Raw genomic sequence first — 18,495 nt, forward strand, 5'->3', positions numbered from 1 at the left:
TTTAGTCTTAGTTGCTATTAAAGTATCACGTCTTTCATGTTTGATATTTTAGCTATTTGATGTTACTTTTTTTTAATGCTGTCCATTTTGAGGGGCCCTCAAATGCTCTTGGAATGGGAAGGGGGAAAGCGAAAGGAGCGAGCAGGGAACAAAAGCTATATTTCTCCATCAGCATCTCCAAAGGGCTTAGCATCTTTGAACAGCCCAGATCAGGAGTGCCAGGGAGGACAGAGCAGGATCACTGGGTCCAGCCTAAAACCACACGGCAAATGGTAAAGAAGAGGGAAAAGGGAGAAAAGAGTCACATTTTTTCCCTCCTAAAATTTTAAAGGCAGCTGGACCCCTGAGTGACACACTGCAATCCCTTACCTTTTTAAGCACAAAGAATGAGAGGACAATGATCACAAGGAAATGTGACATTCACAACCCAGACACTAGTGTCAATCCTATAAATAAAGCTGTGTGAAAATGCACTTTGGGGTGGGAGCTACTCCTCTGATTGTATTAGGAAAAACAAAATTATTCCTTCCCTATACGTACGCATGCCCCGCTTGAATGTCTGATGTTATCAAGTGAGTTCACTAACTAGGGCTACGTCTACACGTGCACCCAACTTCGAAATAGCTTATTTCGATGTTGCGACATCGAAATAGGCTATTTCGATGAATAACGTCTACACGTCCTCCAGGGCTGGCAACGTCGATGTTCAACTTCGACGTTGCTCAGCCCAACATCGAAATAGGCACAGCGAGGGAACGTCTACACGCCAAAGTAGCACACATCGAAATAAGGGAGCCAGGCACAGCTGCAGACAGGGTCACGGGGCGGACTCAACAGCAAGTCGCTCCCTTAAAGGGCCCCTCCCAGACACACTTTCATTAAACAGTGCAAGATACACAGAGCCAACAACTAGTTGCAGACCCTGTATATGCAGCACGGACCCCCAGCTGCAGCAGCAGCAGCCAGAAGCCCTGGGCTAAGGGCTGCTGCCCACGGTGACCACAGAGCCCCGCAGGGGCTGGAGAGAGAGCATCTCTCAACCCCCCAGCTGATGGCCGCCATGGAGGACCCCGCTATTTCGATGTTGCGGGACGCGGATCGTCTACACGTCCCTACTTCGATGTTGAACGTCGAAGTAGGGCGCTATTCCCATCCCCTCATGGGGTTAGCGACTTCGACGTCTCGCCGCCTAACGTCGAAGTTAACTTCGAAATAGCGCCCAACACGTGTAGACGTGACGGGCGCTATTTCGAAGTTACTGCCGCTACTTCGAAGTAGCGTGCACGTGTAGACGCAGCCTAGGTTAACAGAAGCTTTTTAAAATGACCACTGTGCGTAGAGCATTTCTTTGACTCCTTCTAGATGAATTTGCTGAAGCTAGAAATATCATGCTTCCCACATGTGGATAAAGTTTGCCCATAACATCAGCCTCATTTGTCCCACCCTCCACACCTCTTCCTTCCTATCCATTTATTTAGTCTTTCTCAAACAAACTGATACCTGAAAATAGATGCACACATTTTTGGAAGCCAAACAATCATGGAACTATCATGCTGTTTGGATGCCACCACGCTGTTAACTTTACTTGTGTGTTATGTCCCTTTCCCTCACCCCTTGTCCACCTTGTTCAGACTTAGCTCCTCAGGAGAGAGACTGACTCATTATATCTTTATATAGGTCCTAACACAGAAGGGCCCTGATCTTGGCTGATCTCTTCGGTTCTTCCATATAGGGTCTGTGAATTCCCTTTTTTACGTACTTAGATTGTCTCCCCTAACTCCTTCCATTTATATCTGGGTATTTGGAAAAGGCAATTTATAACAACATGTCTTTCCTGGTCATAGCCATGAATTCAAGCAGAATGTATCTAGCCAAGATTTACATGCCCCCTGACAAAATAGGCTGCTCTTCCTTGACACCATTCACTGCAACTACATCCCCTCTGGAAGGATGTCTTGACTACCCCTTTTTTCCTGAGCTTCCTCATCATTTTTAATGTCTCCACCCAGCCAGACACCCACATACGTTCATCTCAATTCAATAATACTTCATTGGCATGACAAACTATATGAATAATGCCAAAGCATGAGCCACACAGAGTGTTCGACTCTCTCTCAAAAGGAGGTGCTATCTGCCCAGGATGGAACAGACCTCCAAAAGACAAACAGTCCCCATACAGTCTCTCATTTTTTTCCATTAAGTTTGTACATTTTAACTGTGCTCATTGAGACTACACTGACAAAAATAAGTTTGGATCAAAATGAGAAATATATTTCCCAGTACTACTGTCCACTTTACGTAAGATGGAATCTGAGGTCAAACTCCATTGCTGAATTGCTGTCTATGTTACTTAAGGCTGCAAATGGAGACAATACCTCACTAGACTACAGCAATCACAGTGTGTTCACCGTTACATTGTTCTCTCTTTTAGTTTCAACAGCTTGAAATTCTCCTATGTACATTCTACTCACACCTCCAGCATCTTAAAACTGCAATGGCAATGGTCTTCCACCCCCTTGGGTTGGTAGGTGCACAATACGCTGTAGCAGGGGACAATGCATTACCTCCAAGAGTCAAGACTGACAGCTGTTACCTGAACAGATTGTGCAAGTGGATCAGCATGGGAAGGAGAATGCTCACCTGCTACAATGGCAGTTGCCTAGAAAGTCAAAAAGAGGCATAAGCATAAAGCCATGAGCAATAAAAGGGGGCCCCATTCACTTTTTTTTTTTTAAATATGTGGCTCAATGGGCTAGCACCATCTCTGGGGAAAAAATATTATGCAGGAAGCAGAGTGATAATTCTATTAAAATGGAAAAGGGTGGAGAGAAACTCAGGACTCTTTTTAGATTTAGTTGTACTGAAAGAAATATTTTCAAGGCTGAAAGCAAACACTGCACACACTCTAGAATTCCTCAGTTCCTGTGTGCCCATTCAGGGGGCTTACTGCATGGTCTCAGGGAACCTTTGCACCAAGGTGCCAAGCAGCTGTCTCGTCTCTCTCCACCATGGCCAACTGAAATATTCTAATGCCCCTTTCTCCTTCCTCCATGCTTCCCCTTTAATGGAAAGGCAAATAATGAGGCTGTGCCAGGTCTACAGCAGTGAGTCTTACACGTCATCATGAATAGGACAGACTACCAAAAGGAGGCTGCCAGGCAACTCTCCAATACATTCTACAAGCCACGGTTCCAGGATTTCACTGAGAAATACACAAAGAAACTATAGCATCTGCTCAAGACCCATCCTATACAAATACAGGAACAAATCTACACAGATACACTCCTAGAATGCCAACCAGGTTTATTCTATCTACTACCCAAGATCCATAAACCTGGGAATCCCGGACACCCCATCATCTCAGGCATTGGTACTCTCACTACAGGATTGTCTGGATATGTGGACTCTCTACTCAGACCCTGTGCTACTAGCTTTCTTTGACATACCACTGACTTCCTTAGGAAACTACAATTCATTGGTCACCTTCCTGAATACACTATTCTGGCCACCATGGATGTAGAGGCCCTTTACACCAATATCCCACATGAAGATGGACATCAAGCTATTTGGAAAACTATCTCTGGTGATGCCAAGGCACAAATGGTGGCGGGGTTTTGTGACTTTGTCCTCACCCACTACAACTTCAGATTTGAGGACAATTTATACCTTCAAATCAGTGGCACTGCTATGGGCACCCACATGGCCCCAACAGCATCCAACCTTTTTATGGCTGACCTGCAACAATGCTTCCTCAGCTCTCGTCCCCTAGCACCCCTCCTCTACTTGCACTACACTGATGACATCTTCATCATCTGGACCAATGGGAAAGAGGCTCTAAAAGAGTTCCACCATGATTTCAGCAGTTTCCAACCCACCATCAATCTCAGCCTGGACCAGTCCACATAGTATATCTACGTTTTGGACACTACTGTGCAAAAAAGTGATGGGCACATAAATACCACCCTATACTGGAAATCCATGGACCTCGATGCTTATCTACACGCCTCCAGCTTCCACCCAGGGCACACTACACGATCCATTGTATACAGCCAGGCACTAAGGTACAGCCGCATTTGCTCCAATCCCTCAGACAGAGACAAATATCTACAAGACCTTTACCAAGCTTTCCTGAAACTACAATACCCATGTAAGGATGTGGAGAAACAGATTGACAGAGACAGACGGGTACCCAGAAGCCACCTGACAGAAGACAGGCCCAACAAAGAAAACAAGAGAATACCACTGGCCACCACATACAGACCCCAGCTAAAGCCTGTCCAGCACATCATGTGATCTACAACCCATCCTGGACAATGATCCTTCACTCTCACAGACCTTGGGAGGCAGGCTGTCAGACAGCCTGCCAACCTTAAGCAAATTCTCACCAGCAATTATAGACCAAAACACAGTAAATCTAAACCTGGAACCAATCACTGCAAAAAAACCTCGCTGCCAAATCTGCTCACATATCTACACCAGTGATATCAACACAGGATCTAACATCAACCACACCATCAGGGGCTCTTTCACCTGCACATCTACTAATATATGCCATCATGTGACAGCAATGCCCCACTGCAATTTAAATTGGCCAAACTGGACAGTCTCTACATAAAAGAATAAATGGACATAAATCAGACATCAGGAACGGTAACATACAAAAACCCATAGCAGAGCACTTCAGTCTCCCTGGACACTCATTAATAGATTTAAAAGTAGCAGGCCTACAGCAAAAAAGCTTCAAAAATAAACTACAAAGAGAAATTTATTTGCAAATTTGACTCCATCAACCAAGGACTGAACAGAGACCGGGAGTGGTTGGCCCATTACAAAAGCAGCTTCTCCACTCTTGATGTTCATACCTCCACATTAGCTACTGATAATGGGCCACATGCCCCTTGACTGAATAGACCTTGTCAACTCTGGCCCTCCCTTTGACTGAGACGCCCTCTTTAAATCCTCCTCTGAAGCTCCAACCCCCACCCAGGCATCTGATGAAGTGGGTCTTTGCCCGTGAAAGGTTATGCTCCAACATATCTGTTAGTCTATAAGGTGCCACAGGACGTCTTGTTTTTGAAGGTACAGACTAACTCGGCTGCCTGTCTGATACTTGTCACCGTGCAGTTTTGTTTGCTCTCTTTTAGGTTTGTCTTCTTGCTTTTACTCCTGCCCCTGATTTACATTCCTCATTCAACATTATTAGTTAGATTTCAAGTTCCCCGTGGAAGAAATTAGCTAGTTTTCTTGTGTATCAAGTTTCTAACACAACTGCTATATAAATAATAAAATAAGATGAACACTGGTGAGCCACAGGCCGAAATGGTAAATGATGCATGAGAAGAACAGCAAATAGGAATGAGCACTAACAAATAAATAAATAAATAAAAGAGCCTCAACATGGACACAGACAGCTTCTTCTGAATAACACCACATGCAATATTCACAAACATGCCACATCTAAGTCTATTCTTACTATCCTGAGCAACTAAAGACAATATGATCTCCTGCTTAGATTAGACAAATACAATGTGGGACCTCATGCGCTTTGTTCCCAAGTGTCATTTGCATGAATTTGTACAAGTCAAATGGGTATACTACTATTTATCCACTGTACGCAACCAATGATGGATGGATAAAAAACTAATTTAAAAATCAGTATCAGCTATTTGGTTACATTTTAAATTTTAAATATATTTAATTGTTTAAATAAATGTCTATAGAGAACATATATCCTTCTGTTTAGCATAAGGAAGTACAAAATTTAGCGTGAAGGCCATATTTAGTTGCAAATCAGCATGTTTTGAGGGTTGCCAAAAAAGGTGAATTAAGCTCTCTTTTAGGAACATAACTAAAAAGCACAAACACTATTAAGGTCAATAACTTAATTCAAGGTTTCCTGCTATCCGATTTACATCCTACTTAAAATCAGTGATTTACTTTGTTCTGATTTAAATAAGCCCACCGTAGCCAGTTGTGAGACAGCTGTAGACGACTTTGAGTTCTCCACATAAGAGGCACTGCTGGAAGTCGAAAGTACTATCAACATTCTTCCAGCTTTGGGCTCCAAGTGCAGAACTCCCTGAGCAGATACTGAGATGGAAGGTGATTGCAGAGGCAATCCCTCATCAGAGCCCTCAAAGGCAGACAGCAAAATCGTTACCCAAACACTGACTCATGGGGACACAAAAAAAAAAAAGAGAGAGAGAGAGAGAGAGAGAGAGAGAGAGAGAGAGAGAGAACATTCAACCTGAAACAAAACCTTTTTCCCTCAGCTGCAAGGAAGTGAAGGGGAAGAAGAGGATCACCTGAGCTCATCTCAGAAGCTCTGATTTATTATATTGCTTAGTTTCATTTAACCACAAAGAGTTGAGCTCCCAGTCTCAAAGACAAGACATACTAGACGCAGCTCCCCTCTGAAGCCAATCATTAGTACTCGCCAATCACTGAGAGTGGCTGAAGCCCACTGGCCCTTCCCATGTGGCACTTTTAACAACCCGTGCCATAGAGAACGAAAGCCAACCCAAAGATCTAGACTGATCTAGATACAACTGAATGCTGAAGTGCATTCTATCAACATAGAGCGCTAATTTACAGTTCTCTCTCCACCCTCCTGCCCCAAACATGTCAGAGATTTTTAATTTTTGGAAACATTACAGGTATTTTCAGAGCGTCCAAAATTAAGCGGATACTGAATATCCTCTGTGGATATTACACTCCTTTGAAGATGCTGTCTGTTCACACTACAGCTGCCCAGCAGAAGCTAAATAAATATTTATAGAATACCGCAGGCTAAGGAAAAGGAAAATAGCATTAACACGTTGGATGTCAGAGGGTGTGAGGGGGAGGAATGTAAACGGTGCCCAGATGCAGTCCTAAAATGGTAAGCCTGGAAGACAGAACTTGAAAGTTTATTGATAAGATGCATGTGCCAAGGCTCGTAGACAATAGCCAGACTACTTACCTCGCAAGCTGATGGAGGAATTGGTTTACTTTTACAACAGAGATGAGAATTCCTTGCTGGGCCAAAACTGAACACTGACCACAGCAAGAGTTTGAGTGTCATAACAAAGTCAATGATTACAACTCCAGTCAAGGCAATTAGGCCACGTGGTCCAAAGTGTCCACACGCAAAAGGATGAGAAGTAATGGGATTCAGGGTTCTAATCTGGATTCTACCAAGCCTCTGATTCACTGTAGGACTGGGGGGAAATCACCTACAGGGCTCCAGTTAGAAAATGGGCTTGAAAGCAAGAACCGCCCCTGCCAAGCCTCTGAATTGAGCTTCCCAACAAGAAAAAAAAATAGGAAAGGAGTAAAAATTTTGAGCTTTCATCGAGTTCTCCACAGTGATCCAAAATAGTTACAACTCTTTCAAAATTAAGTAATAGACAACAATTGGACATATGGGCCAAATTCAGTGGTGCTGTAAACAAAGGACACATTACACTAAGTGCAACAGGGGAAACTACCAACCCTGGGGCTGTGGCAGGGAGAGGAGAATCACATTTTATTCTGCTGGGGGGAACCACAGAGGTATAACAACAATGCTAGGAATACAATGGAAATTTTAAAGAAGTTTCAAAGGAAGAAAGTCGTAATATATAAAGATGATAGATAATAAATAGCTGCTGCATTGTACCCCAGATCTAATTGGTTTTGCTTTTGTCGGGGGGGCAGGATTTCTATACAGTTTGTAAAGCTCTTGATGCCGCCTCTGTCACACACACCTGTGTTTATATTTCTAATGTCTTATCAAGGATCACATAGCTAACAATAAAATAAAAATTATAAAAGTAAAGAAATTAACATAAGCAAAGTAAACTTAATATGCCCCTCTCTCCTTTGTTATTTATGAAATCGTAGCATCTAGAAGCTGGTCACAGACAAAAACCCTGTTTTGTTACGCTCTGTACAAAGAGAACAAAAAGCCCCTCTCCCAAACAGTTTATAATTCAAAAAGAAACAGTGGACATTTTACCCTTTTAACTTAAGCATCACCTTCCTTCATGTCTTTTTAAGATGAAAATGTTCAAATGGTCAGTCTACTGGCTCCCCTTCATGCAGCTGTCTGAGCTAACCAGAACAGATCACAAGTTTACTATTACACTACAGAAAATGTCAAGCCCCAGAGAAACTATCAGCAGAAATGGTTGAGAAAGAAACAGGATAAATTGCAATATTTCTTTCTTCAAATTTAACAGACACACCAAAAACGCTATAACTAGGTAAAAATGGGGGAAGGGAACAGTGGAAGATTGACATTCTTGAAAATGCCTCTAACATTCTTCCTGTTTTTCCTCCCAAAACTTTTGCTAACATTAAAGTTTTTCAATTTCTAAAATCAGCTTCTTTTAGCAGCAGAGGGAGTAGGTTTTTCGCCCCTTTTTTCTGTTGCTCTGCCAAAACTGGGTCTGTTGCCAGACTGCTTCTAAGCAACAGAGCTTTCCTCTTCTAGATATTTTACCATGATATTATTTATGAAGCTCAAGTGTTGAGAAAAAAGTAGAGCTTAGCATAAAATCTATATATGAAAAGAAATCTGCAAATTCAAATCCTGGAATATGGAAAAGAGGCTTATGTGAAACTAAAGTTACACAAGAAGGTTTTGTTAAGGAAACCACGTGTGTTTTATCTGCTATTCAAGAAAATCAATTTTGAATTTGCTATCTCCTATCCTTTAAACCTCAGAGGTTTTGTTATTATTCAGTTTTTAGGCAATTATTTTAAAACCAATCCATACAAATCCATAGATAAAGACTGGGAGGGCAGCTTTCTCTATGAAGAAGGCTGCTGCAAATTATACAGTGCACAGCCTAATCCAAAGAGATTAAGAATTGGGAGACTTAAATGTTAAACCTGTCTAAACTCAATCCATTTGAGCATACTGAGGTGCACGCCACAGTATTTTCTACAGAAGATAACTACTAGTCTTTAGTAACACACACTCCAGTAAAACTTTTTTTCCCTAATTTGAATTACAGATAGTAGCATAGAAAGGTCAGCTTTGCTAATGCTGTAAATCTTCTTGCAGAGCCTAGTAGAGCATGGACTTCAGCATTATGTGGGTGCCCAAAGGACAGCATGGTCTTCAACAGAACAGTGAAACAGAGAGCACAGGACAATTGAAAAAGAAATGTGTACTTTTTCCTGCAGCCCTGTTCTGTTCTCATTCTATTATCTATGAAATCAGAAGGAAAAATATTTTCAGATAGAACTGTGTTTTTCTTATTGATAATGTCTCTTTAAGGGATTTCAATGATACACAGTCGTGGTGGCAACCTGCAGCCCATTAGGGTTCGAGGTGTGGTCCAATCTTCCACTCCCAGGGCTGGCAAGAACTGGAACTAACAACTTTCCAACCCTCTACCTTCCTCTAGCTGCTCGAACAACTGAATATTACACTCCAAAAGGAGCCTGTATCAGAGCGACAGGAGATGGAGTGTAACAACTCAAGGGTGAGATGTAAGTAGGGTTCTCAGGGCTCCAGCGAGAGTGCCACTGACTGCTTCTCTCAAAATAATACATTTGGGCTCATTCCAAAAGATTTCTCCTTCTCAGGGCAATGTGCACCTGTTTCCTTGCACCTCTTTTCATCTTCTGACTCAGGGCATGTCTACACTAAAAGCACTGCAAAGGCACAGCTGTGGTGCGGCAGGCAGCATGTGTGGTGAAGATGCTTTGTGCTAGGGATGGACAAATACAGCCCACGGGCTGGATTCAGCCTGCCAAACATTTGGATCCATCTCACTGTGGACCAGCAGGACCTGCAGGCAGGCTCCCAGCCTGCCACAGCCCCACATGCTACTCATTTTGTGTGTCTCTGAGCAATATGCGCTCCCTTGGGGCGGAGGGTTCTCCATGCCCTGCCCTCCAGCACCATCTTTGCAGAAACCAGCCGAAGAGAGCTGCAAGGGCAGTGCTTGCAGGCATGTGCCGCATGGAAAGACTTGCTGTCCCATTCCTCCTAAGAGGCGCACCATACAGAAACACATGCTGGCTCCAGCAGCTAGCCACTCTGAGCAGCACATAGGGCCTCCAGAGGCAGGGAGCTTGCCCAAGGGTCCTGCTGGGCTGGGGGTGCAGGAATAAGCACCTCCAAGCAAGAGTCTGCACCTGACAGCCCCTTCTGCCCCTCAACTCCCTCCCACAGGTCAGAACTCTTTTCTACACCAAAACCCTCTGCACCCTCACCCCCAATCACAACCCCCACCTACATCCAAACTCCTTCCTTGGTCCTGTTCCCGCTCCTGCCCCAGATCAGAACCCAAACTCCCTCCCAGAACTCACACCCGCTTCTGCACCCCAGTCTCCAACCCAGAGCTCCCTCCTGCACACACACCCCATCCCCGACCGCACCACCTCCCTCTATTAATATTGTAGAAAAGTGTAGTCTCAACCATTTACCAAACTCTTGGAAAAGCCCCTCATCAAAAATTATTGACTTCCCCTTCTCTGTGCTGTTGGGAGAAGCTCTCACAGCAACATTGTGCTGTGGAAACTAGAACTTATTGCATTGCTGGTGTACAACTTACATCGCAGGGGTGGGGAAGAAGGAAGAATATTCACGCTCCTGCACAACACAGTTTTTTCCAACATAAGTAGTAGTGTAGACATGGCCTTAGCATAAAGCTGTCACTTTAACAACAGCAAGAATGTGTTGTACCATCACATTCATTCAGGAAAGTTCCAAAACGTTCCTGTACAATGACAATGAGCAATTCCAGACTCATATGGGCTATGTCTACACGTGAAGCCTACATCGAAGTAGCCTATTTCGATGTGGCGACATCGAAATAGGCTATTTCGATGAATAACGTCTACACGTCCTCCAGGGCTGGCAACGTCGATGTTCAATATCAACGTTGCGCAGCACCACATCGAAATAGGCGCAGCGAAGTGAACGTCTACACGCCACAGTAGCACACATCGAAATAAGGGTGCCAGGCACAGCTGCAAACAGGGTCACACGGCGGACTCAACAGCCAGCTGCTCCCTTAAAGGGCCCATCCCAGACACACTTGCACTAAACACCACAAGATCCACAGAGCCGACAACGAGTTGCAGACCCTGTGCATGCAGCATGAATCCCCCGCTGCAGCAGCAGCAGCCAGAAGCCCTGGGCTAAGGGCTGCTGCACACGGTGACCATAGAGCCCCGCACAGGCTGGAGAGACAGCGTCTCTCAACCCCCCAGCTGATGGCTGCCATGGAGGACCTCACAATTTCAACGTTGCGGGACGCGGATCGTCTACACGGTCCCTACTTCGACGTTGAACGTCGAAGTAGGGCGCTATTCCGATCCCCTCATGAGGTTAGCGACTTCGACGTGTCGCCGCCTAACATCGAAGTTAACTTCGAAATAGCGCCCGACGCGTGTAGCCACGACGGGCGCTATTTCGAAGTTAGTGCCGCTACTTCGAAGTAGCATGCACGTGTAGACACAGCTATGGTTAATGTAAATTCATTTGACTCCTGCTGTAAGGTGAACATTGTTTTTTCCCATTAGGGGCAGGAAAGATCAGCTTGTAGTTGGGGAGTTGCTTATTTAGGGAGACCGACAAGAAGTCCTGTGGCACCATATAAACTAAGATATTTTGGAGCATAAGCTTTCATGTGCAAAGACCCGCTTCATCAGATGCAGGAGTGATTAGTCTCCCATAGACTCTGGTACCCCACTGGAATGAGAAGAGTAAAGGATTCAATGGGAGAAACTCTGACTCAGTTTGGTACGGATCCACAGTAATTCAGTCTAAGCTATGTTAATTTGAGTTATACAACTAAGGCAACTCAAGTTGTGTAGCTTAGATTGACTTTTTCCCAGGAATGTCGACCTGCCCAAAATATGTGAGGATTCTGCAATGCACACAAGTGTTGAACAGGCATCATGAGAAGATTATATTCACCTGTGCATGTTGCTCTTAGACACAGTAAGGTCGCAGAGTACGCGAATCCCAAGTATGTGACCCCACTCTTATGTGGCTGACCCCTGATTCATACTGTATACAGTGACCCCTCAACCTATGCTGAGGTATGGGGGGAAGGTGATCCCCCTGTCAAAGGGGAACACCAGCTCCCCACCCGAGTTCCACCAGCAAGGGGGGCTTCACCACATGCCCCAGCCCTAGCCTCTGCCACACACCCCAGCTCCCGCAGACCCAGCTCTAACCCCCCGCAGACCCAGCTCAACTCCAGCCCCCACCCCTCCTGCAGCCCTAATCCACCCCAGGCTTAATCCCCCTGCCCCTCTCCCACGCCCTAAGGCCCAGACTTAAACGAATTTCAGGGTACACAAGGGTTTGTGTGGAACGCAACCCTCGCGTATCTTGAGGGATTACTGTACTGAGTTTAAATTTTTTAAGGACTGTGCATGACAAGCAGAGGTGCTAAGCCACCACAATGCGACACTACTATGCCACCTAGCATTCCTAAGGAGATCATGGAATTGTAGAGGTGTAGGACTGCAAGGAAGGGTAGGGCGGCCATACTTCCCTAGGTTGAATAAGGGCAAACGGTAAAATTGATTGCTCAAATTCAAGTGAGTTCAGTGGCAATCAAAACTAAGCATTAGTCCCCTATCTCCCCCAACTAGGGATGTAAATCCCATTTAACTGGTTAAACGTGGAGTTTAACAGCTAACCAATAAAACCGGGTGGCGGAGGGGCGCGCAGCTGGGGACTTCTCCAGCCAGGCTGGAACACCCCTGTCCACAGCACCACCAATTAACTGTAACTGGTAAACTTCACCTATTAACATCCCTGCACCCACCATGCTATAGAAACTCCAGGGCCTGGGGGTGGAGGGAAGAAGGGAGGTCAGATATAGCTGTAATATGATTTCTCTTTTGGGGGCAGAGGCCAGATCCATATGACCTGGCCACCTCTACCTCTGTTCACTCCAGCAGGCCCACAGCCAGTCTTGGTTGTGGCAGTGCGAGGCATGGGGCTCAGCTCAAAACATCTGAAACCATCTCAGGGAGGGGGAAAGAAGGTGGGTTGCTAGGCATTGTGTGCAGCTAGGGAGCAGCCTGGGGGCAGGCAGGGGGAAGCTAGGGGCTGTGTGCATCTAGGGAGTAACCCAGCGAGTTGGTAGGGCTGTGTGTCATGAGGCAGTAAATCAGGATGCAGGGAGTGGGCAGCTAGGGGCTCTGTGTGACTAGGGAGTAGCCCCAGGGACAGACAGGGATAGCTAGGAGCTGGATGTGAGCAGGGGGATAGTCTAGAGGGCAGGGAAGGGGTAGCTAGAGGTGTGTGCAGCCAGGAGCTAGCTACAGGCTGTGCACCTTGAGGGCTCCGCTTCTGTCCCTGTTCCCTGAGGGTTCTGCCAGCCATGAAACAAGTCCCCCACACCTGCAGCATTTACTGGTAGTGTGAGAAAAGTGGGCTTGGAGCGGAGGGGCAGCTTCATCCCCCTGCACCATCAGCAGCAGGAGAAGAGGGAACACCAACCCCCTCACCATGGTTGCATAGCACCAGCCAGAGGAGCAGCGGCCCTGCACTGCCAAGCTCCAGTTTCCTGCCTCCAAACTGCCCAGAGGCAGGGAGAGAAGGAGAGTGGGTCTGTCCCCAGGATTGCTCTGCACTTCCACGGAAGTTTGGGGTATTTAGTATTCAGCCCTGCCATTCTCAGCTTCAGTTTGGGGGAATGGGAATCAGGCATTCAGCCTTTTGGCACCAGATTTTAGCCCCCAGAGGTTGCCACAGCTTGTGTATTTTCATTTTACTGGCTTCATTGACACAGATCAGAACTACAGCCTGGGCCGAGGGGTCCCCAGGACTTGGGCATTCAGCCCCACAGCTCCCAGCTTCAGCAGGGGCTGGAGGGATGCCAACAATCAGAGTTTCAACTTTGAGGATGGGGCATACCAGGGATCAGAGCTTCAGCTCAAAGGATGGGCTCATAAGGCTCATGCAACCCCACTGAGAACTCTGTTAGGTGACATCCCCCTACGTCCTTCCACATACACCCAGGGCTGCCCTCTCCTCCTACCTGAAGTTGCCTCCTCCTGCCTCTCCCGCCAACAATTGCTCTCCCTGACTGGCCACAACTTGCCTGCATTCATCATCCAGCTGCCGACAAGGAGTGTCTGGGCTACACTGACCGACCAATGGGGTGGGGAGAAAACATGGGACATTTTACCCATTTTTTTTTTGAAGGCAGAACACCTGCAAGAGGTTTGAGTACAGGACCGTCCAATTAAAGGGACAAGTGGTCACCCAGCAATAGGTCATCGGTCCTGTCTTGAATGGAGGGGACAAGAACAAAGGAGTAACTAGACCATCCCCAACAAGTATTCTTCTAACCTGTTATTAAAAACCTCTAAGGACAGAGATTTCACAACCTTAAAACAACTCAGAAACCAACCACTTCATTCATAATACTGAAGGTGTTAACTGAAACACAGTGCAGGATTCTCATGCTTGTTTCAGTTACGTATTACAGAATACACCATGGTAGTGCTTCTCTAAATATTTTCAATCGCATCATGTAAAACTTGGAGTTCATAAATTTAAGACATAATGGTTTGACTTGCAATTTTATTTTAAAATATTGTATTCTGGACTTTTCCTGCAATAGTACAGTAGTTGTAATCTCTGTGCTGGTTGTTTGCCCTGCAGTGACCTCTAATGGAAAGAGAAAATAAGACCATAGCCCAGAAAGAACTCTTCAGATACCTAGTAACAGAGAGGTAGCCCTGTTGGTCTTTATTCTAACATAAAAATGAAGGTTTGCAGGGGGTAGAAGGGTTGGGAGAAGGTGAGCAAAATACTAGGTGTCCTGCCTGAGAGCACTACAAATATCAAAGACAGGGAAGCACGCTAACATTTTTGTGGCTGATTTAGAACAGCATTAGTCCCCTACTACCCTTCCTTTACTTATCAATGACAGCTTTATCATGTGGACCCATGGTAAAGAACCTCTGGAAGAACTGCACAGAGACTTTAACATACTGCACCCCACCATCAATCTCAGCCTTGACCATTCCACACAAGGTATCCATTTCCTGGACCCCACAGTACAAATCACTGATGGTCAGATCAATACCAGTCTTCACCGGAAACACACTGACCGCTTCTCTTACCTACATGCCTTCAGCTTCCACCCAGGACACATGAGCCATCATTTATAGTCAAACCCTTATACAATCACATCTGCTCCAATCCTACTGACAGAGACCAAACCTTCAGGATCCCTACCAAGCATTCATAAAACTTAATCACCCACCAGGAGAAGTAAAAAAAAACAGATTGACAGGGCCAGATGAATACCCAGAACCCAGCTACTTCAATATAGGCCCAAGAAGGTCAATAACAGAACACTACTTGTCATTACCTAGAGCCCTCAGCCCTGCAGTGCATCATGAACAACCTGCAACCTATATTGGAACATGATGCTACCCTCCGAGAGGCCCTAAGTAACAGGCCTGTTCTCTCCTACAGACAACCACCTAACCTCAGGAAAATTCTCACTAGCAACCACAGGCCATACCACAGTAATACTAATCCTGGAACGTTTCCTTGCAGCAAAAGCCATTGCCAACTTTGTTCACATACTTCTTCTGGAAATACTATCACTGGACCTAACCACATTAATTACAGGATTAGGGGCTCATTCTCCTGTACCTCAACCAATGTTATATATGCCATCATGTGCCAGTAATGTCCCTCTGCTATGTGTATTGGACAAACTGGACAATCACTTTGCCAAAGAATGAAGGGACACAAAGCAGACGTTAGAAATCTGAATACACATAAACCTGTCAGTGAGCATTTCAATGCAGTGGGACATTCTGTTAAAGACCTCAGAATATGCATCGTACAGCTAAGAGACTTTAACAGCAGATTACAAAGGCAAATGTGTGAACTGCAGTTTATACGCAAATTCAATATGTTGAGGCTTGGTCTTAATAGAGACAGCAGTTACCTTACACATCAAAAAGACAGCTTCCCTATCTTTGATATTTGTAGTGATCTAAGGCAGGACACAATATTTCTCTCCCCTCCTCCCCACCCTTCACGCCCCTTCTTGCAATCCTATGTATCTGATTAGTCAGTTTTTGGCTACATCTACATTTAAAGAAATCTTCGTAATAGCCATGCTAATGGCCATTTCGAAGAATACTAATGAGACACTGAATGCAGCACTTTGAAACTGCGGCTCGTCCAGACAGGGGTCCTTTTCAAAAGGACCCTGCCGACTTCAAAATCCCCTTATTCCTATTTCCCTATTTAGGAATAAGGGGATTTCAAAGTTGGCGGAGTCCTTTCGAAAAGGACCCCCATCTGGACAAGCCGCATGGGAGCGAAAAGCAGCAATTGTGAAGTGCCACAGCAAGCGGCATGCTGATGAGGGGCTGAATATGCATTTCAGCACCTCATTAGTATTCTTCAAAATGCCATTAGCATGGCTATTTCGAAGATCTCTGTAAGTGCAGACATGGCCTTTATTTCAATTTTTTTGCATCTCTGTTATAAAACCATCAGTTTTCTAAAACTGTCAGTGCTATACTGGAAATGGCATATATTCCGATCCGAAGAAGTGGGTCTGCCTACAAAAGCTGATTATCTAATAAATTATTTTGTTAGTCTTTAAAGTGCTACATGACTGCTTTTTTGTTCAGATAGCTACATAGCTATTTTCCCTCCATAGGAAATGTATTGTACAATAATTCAATCAGTACACCAAAATCAACAGTTGTTTAAATTGTGTTCTCTTTCACAAATAGTGTCACATTTTAGGGTATATTTTAAAATCGTAAGGATTGTGTACCCTTTAACCACTAAATATAACTCTATTTAAACAACATACAGAATGCAGAATTAAAGATTATATCTGGAGCCCTGGATTTCTGGAGGGCAGAACAAATGCTTCTGATGGAGAAGGAGGGGGGATTACACTGATTTCAATAGAAGTTGTTTGTTGATCTGGATCTAAGAGACTAAAGGGTCTTTTAAATTAAGAACACAAAGCTTTAATGAGACAGTAGAAAATGTGAAGCTGCAAGAAGAATTCAATGAGAAATGGTCAGAGGAGTGGACAAGGAAGAAAATCATACCAGCTGAGTTTTGTGTGGTCAAGGAGTCCAAAGAGAAGGAAGTTGTAGTGAGTAGTATGAAGGTGATGAGTCTGTACTAATTTTAGGTGCTGGAACAACATTGTCTGATCCTGCTCCCTCCTGAGAGTAAAATGTTTACGTGGTATCTTGCTTGAACTAAGAACAAGATGAAAACTTGTGCACTGTCAGAAATTTCTGCATTGTCCTCAGTTACTGACAGGATCCAGCTTGTTGCCTATTGCATATGCCAGTTCAGCTGGGTCAGTGACCAGCAGGAACCATCTGACAACCTTAAAAACCTGGTACCAGTCCAGTTGCTGGTGGACAACAATGCATATCAAACTCCCTGCCACACATCCCCAGCATACTGACAGCATTATTAATTGAGTGGAAAGGACACAAAAATTCAAGTTCTCTGCTAATTTCTAACTGATAGGGCGATGGGGAGGAAGACCGTGGAGAGGGGACCCGCTGTAGGGGTAACTTTCTGGAAGGATACTAAAGGAAAAAAGCTGTAGCCCTGCGTGCATCTCCAAATGCAAACCAAATACCAGCTCTACTAATCACATTCACTTCCCTGGGCTGCAAAAGTTTCAGAGCAGGCCTGAATGGTTTCAGGTTATCACCCTGGAGAGGAGAGGCCTGGAATGTATTAGCTACTATGTTTAGCCAAACCGGCATGACAAGGGAAAGGCGCAAGACTGCCGCTTAGCTCGCTTGGGCAAGAAGATGCTCACCCCTAGAGCCCCACCGAGAGCCGCTCTGGTGGGGCCAGAAGAGGCCAATGGGCGCAGTCTGAGCGGCGACAGCGCATGTCAGCGCCTGCCCGATAGGAGGCGCACACGCAGGCAGCTTCCCCCGGCCCTTGAGGAAAGTTTGCAGCGCGGAATGCGCTGGCTCCCAGAGCTCCCCAGCCAGCAGCACCGCTCAGCCCGGCCTGCCCTCGAGCGGCCGTCGCGCCAGGGGAAAAAGAGACGCTCGGTCCGGGCGCCCCAGGCAGCGGGTGCCGGGACCCCAGCGCTGCTGCAGCTCCCGCCGGCCCTCGGTGCGCGGCAAGGCGGCAGCAGGAGGCGGCGCGAAGTACTCACCGGGGCGGCAGCATCCCCCGCGGTCAGCGGGCCGGGGCAGAGCGCACCGGCCGGGCACGCTGCGGCAGCCTTTGTTCGCCACTCATCCGCTTTCGCTCTGGTCTAGGCTGCCCGGTGCAAGCCCGGCGGGGCTCTCGGCGCCCAGAAGGATCCCAGCCGCCCGCTGCCTTCCCCGGGGAACCGAGCTCGCCTACCCCGCCGGGAGACTACCCTGGTGCGGGCCGAGTCCTGAGCATGCGCCTTCTCCCAGCCCCGGCTGCAACAGCTGCGCCCCTGCAAACGTGCGGAGAGCCGAGGCCAGGCCAGCCCCTCCTCCTGCGCCCCCTGCGCCCCCGCCTCCCTCAGAGCGGAAATC

At 46.1% G+C, this 18,495-nt stretch overlaps 1 protein-coding gene across 4 annotated transcripts in view; it reads right to left on the reverse strand.

Annotated features, from left to right (window-relative positions):
* PALD1 (phosphatase domain containing paladin 1) overlaps positions 1–18,368 on the reverse strand; it is a 200,005-nt gene extending 181,637 nt beyond the window's left edge. For all 4 annotated transcript variants that reach the window (XM_075000268.1, XM_075000271.1, XM_075000274.1 and 1 more), the window contains exon 1: positions 18,141–18,368. In XM_075000268.1, coding sequence (XP_074856369.1) covers positions 18,141–18,154 — 14 coding nt within the window. In that variant the 5' untranslated portion in view covers positions 18,155–18,368. The remainder of the gene's footprint in view (positions 1–18,140) is intronic.
* Positions 18,369–18,495: the final 127 nt, after the last annotated feature.

Source organism: Carettochelys insculpta, chromosome 7 (assembly GCF_033958435.1).
Source record: "Carettochelys insculpta isolate YL-2023 chromosome 7, ASM3395843v1, whole genome shotgun sequence".
Lineage (NCBI taxonomy): Eukaryota > Metazoa > Chordata > Testudines > Carettochelyidae > Carettochelys > Carettochelys insculpta.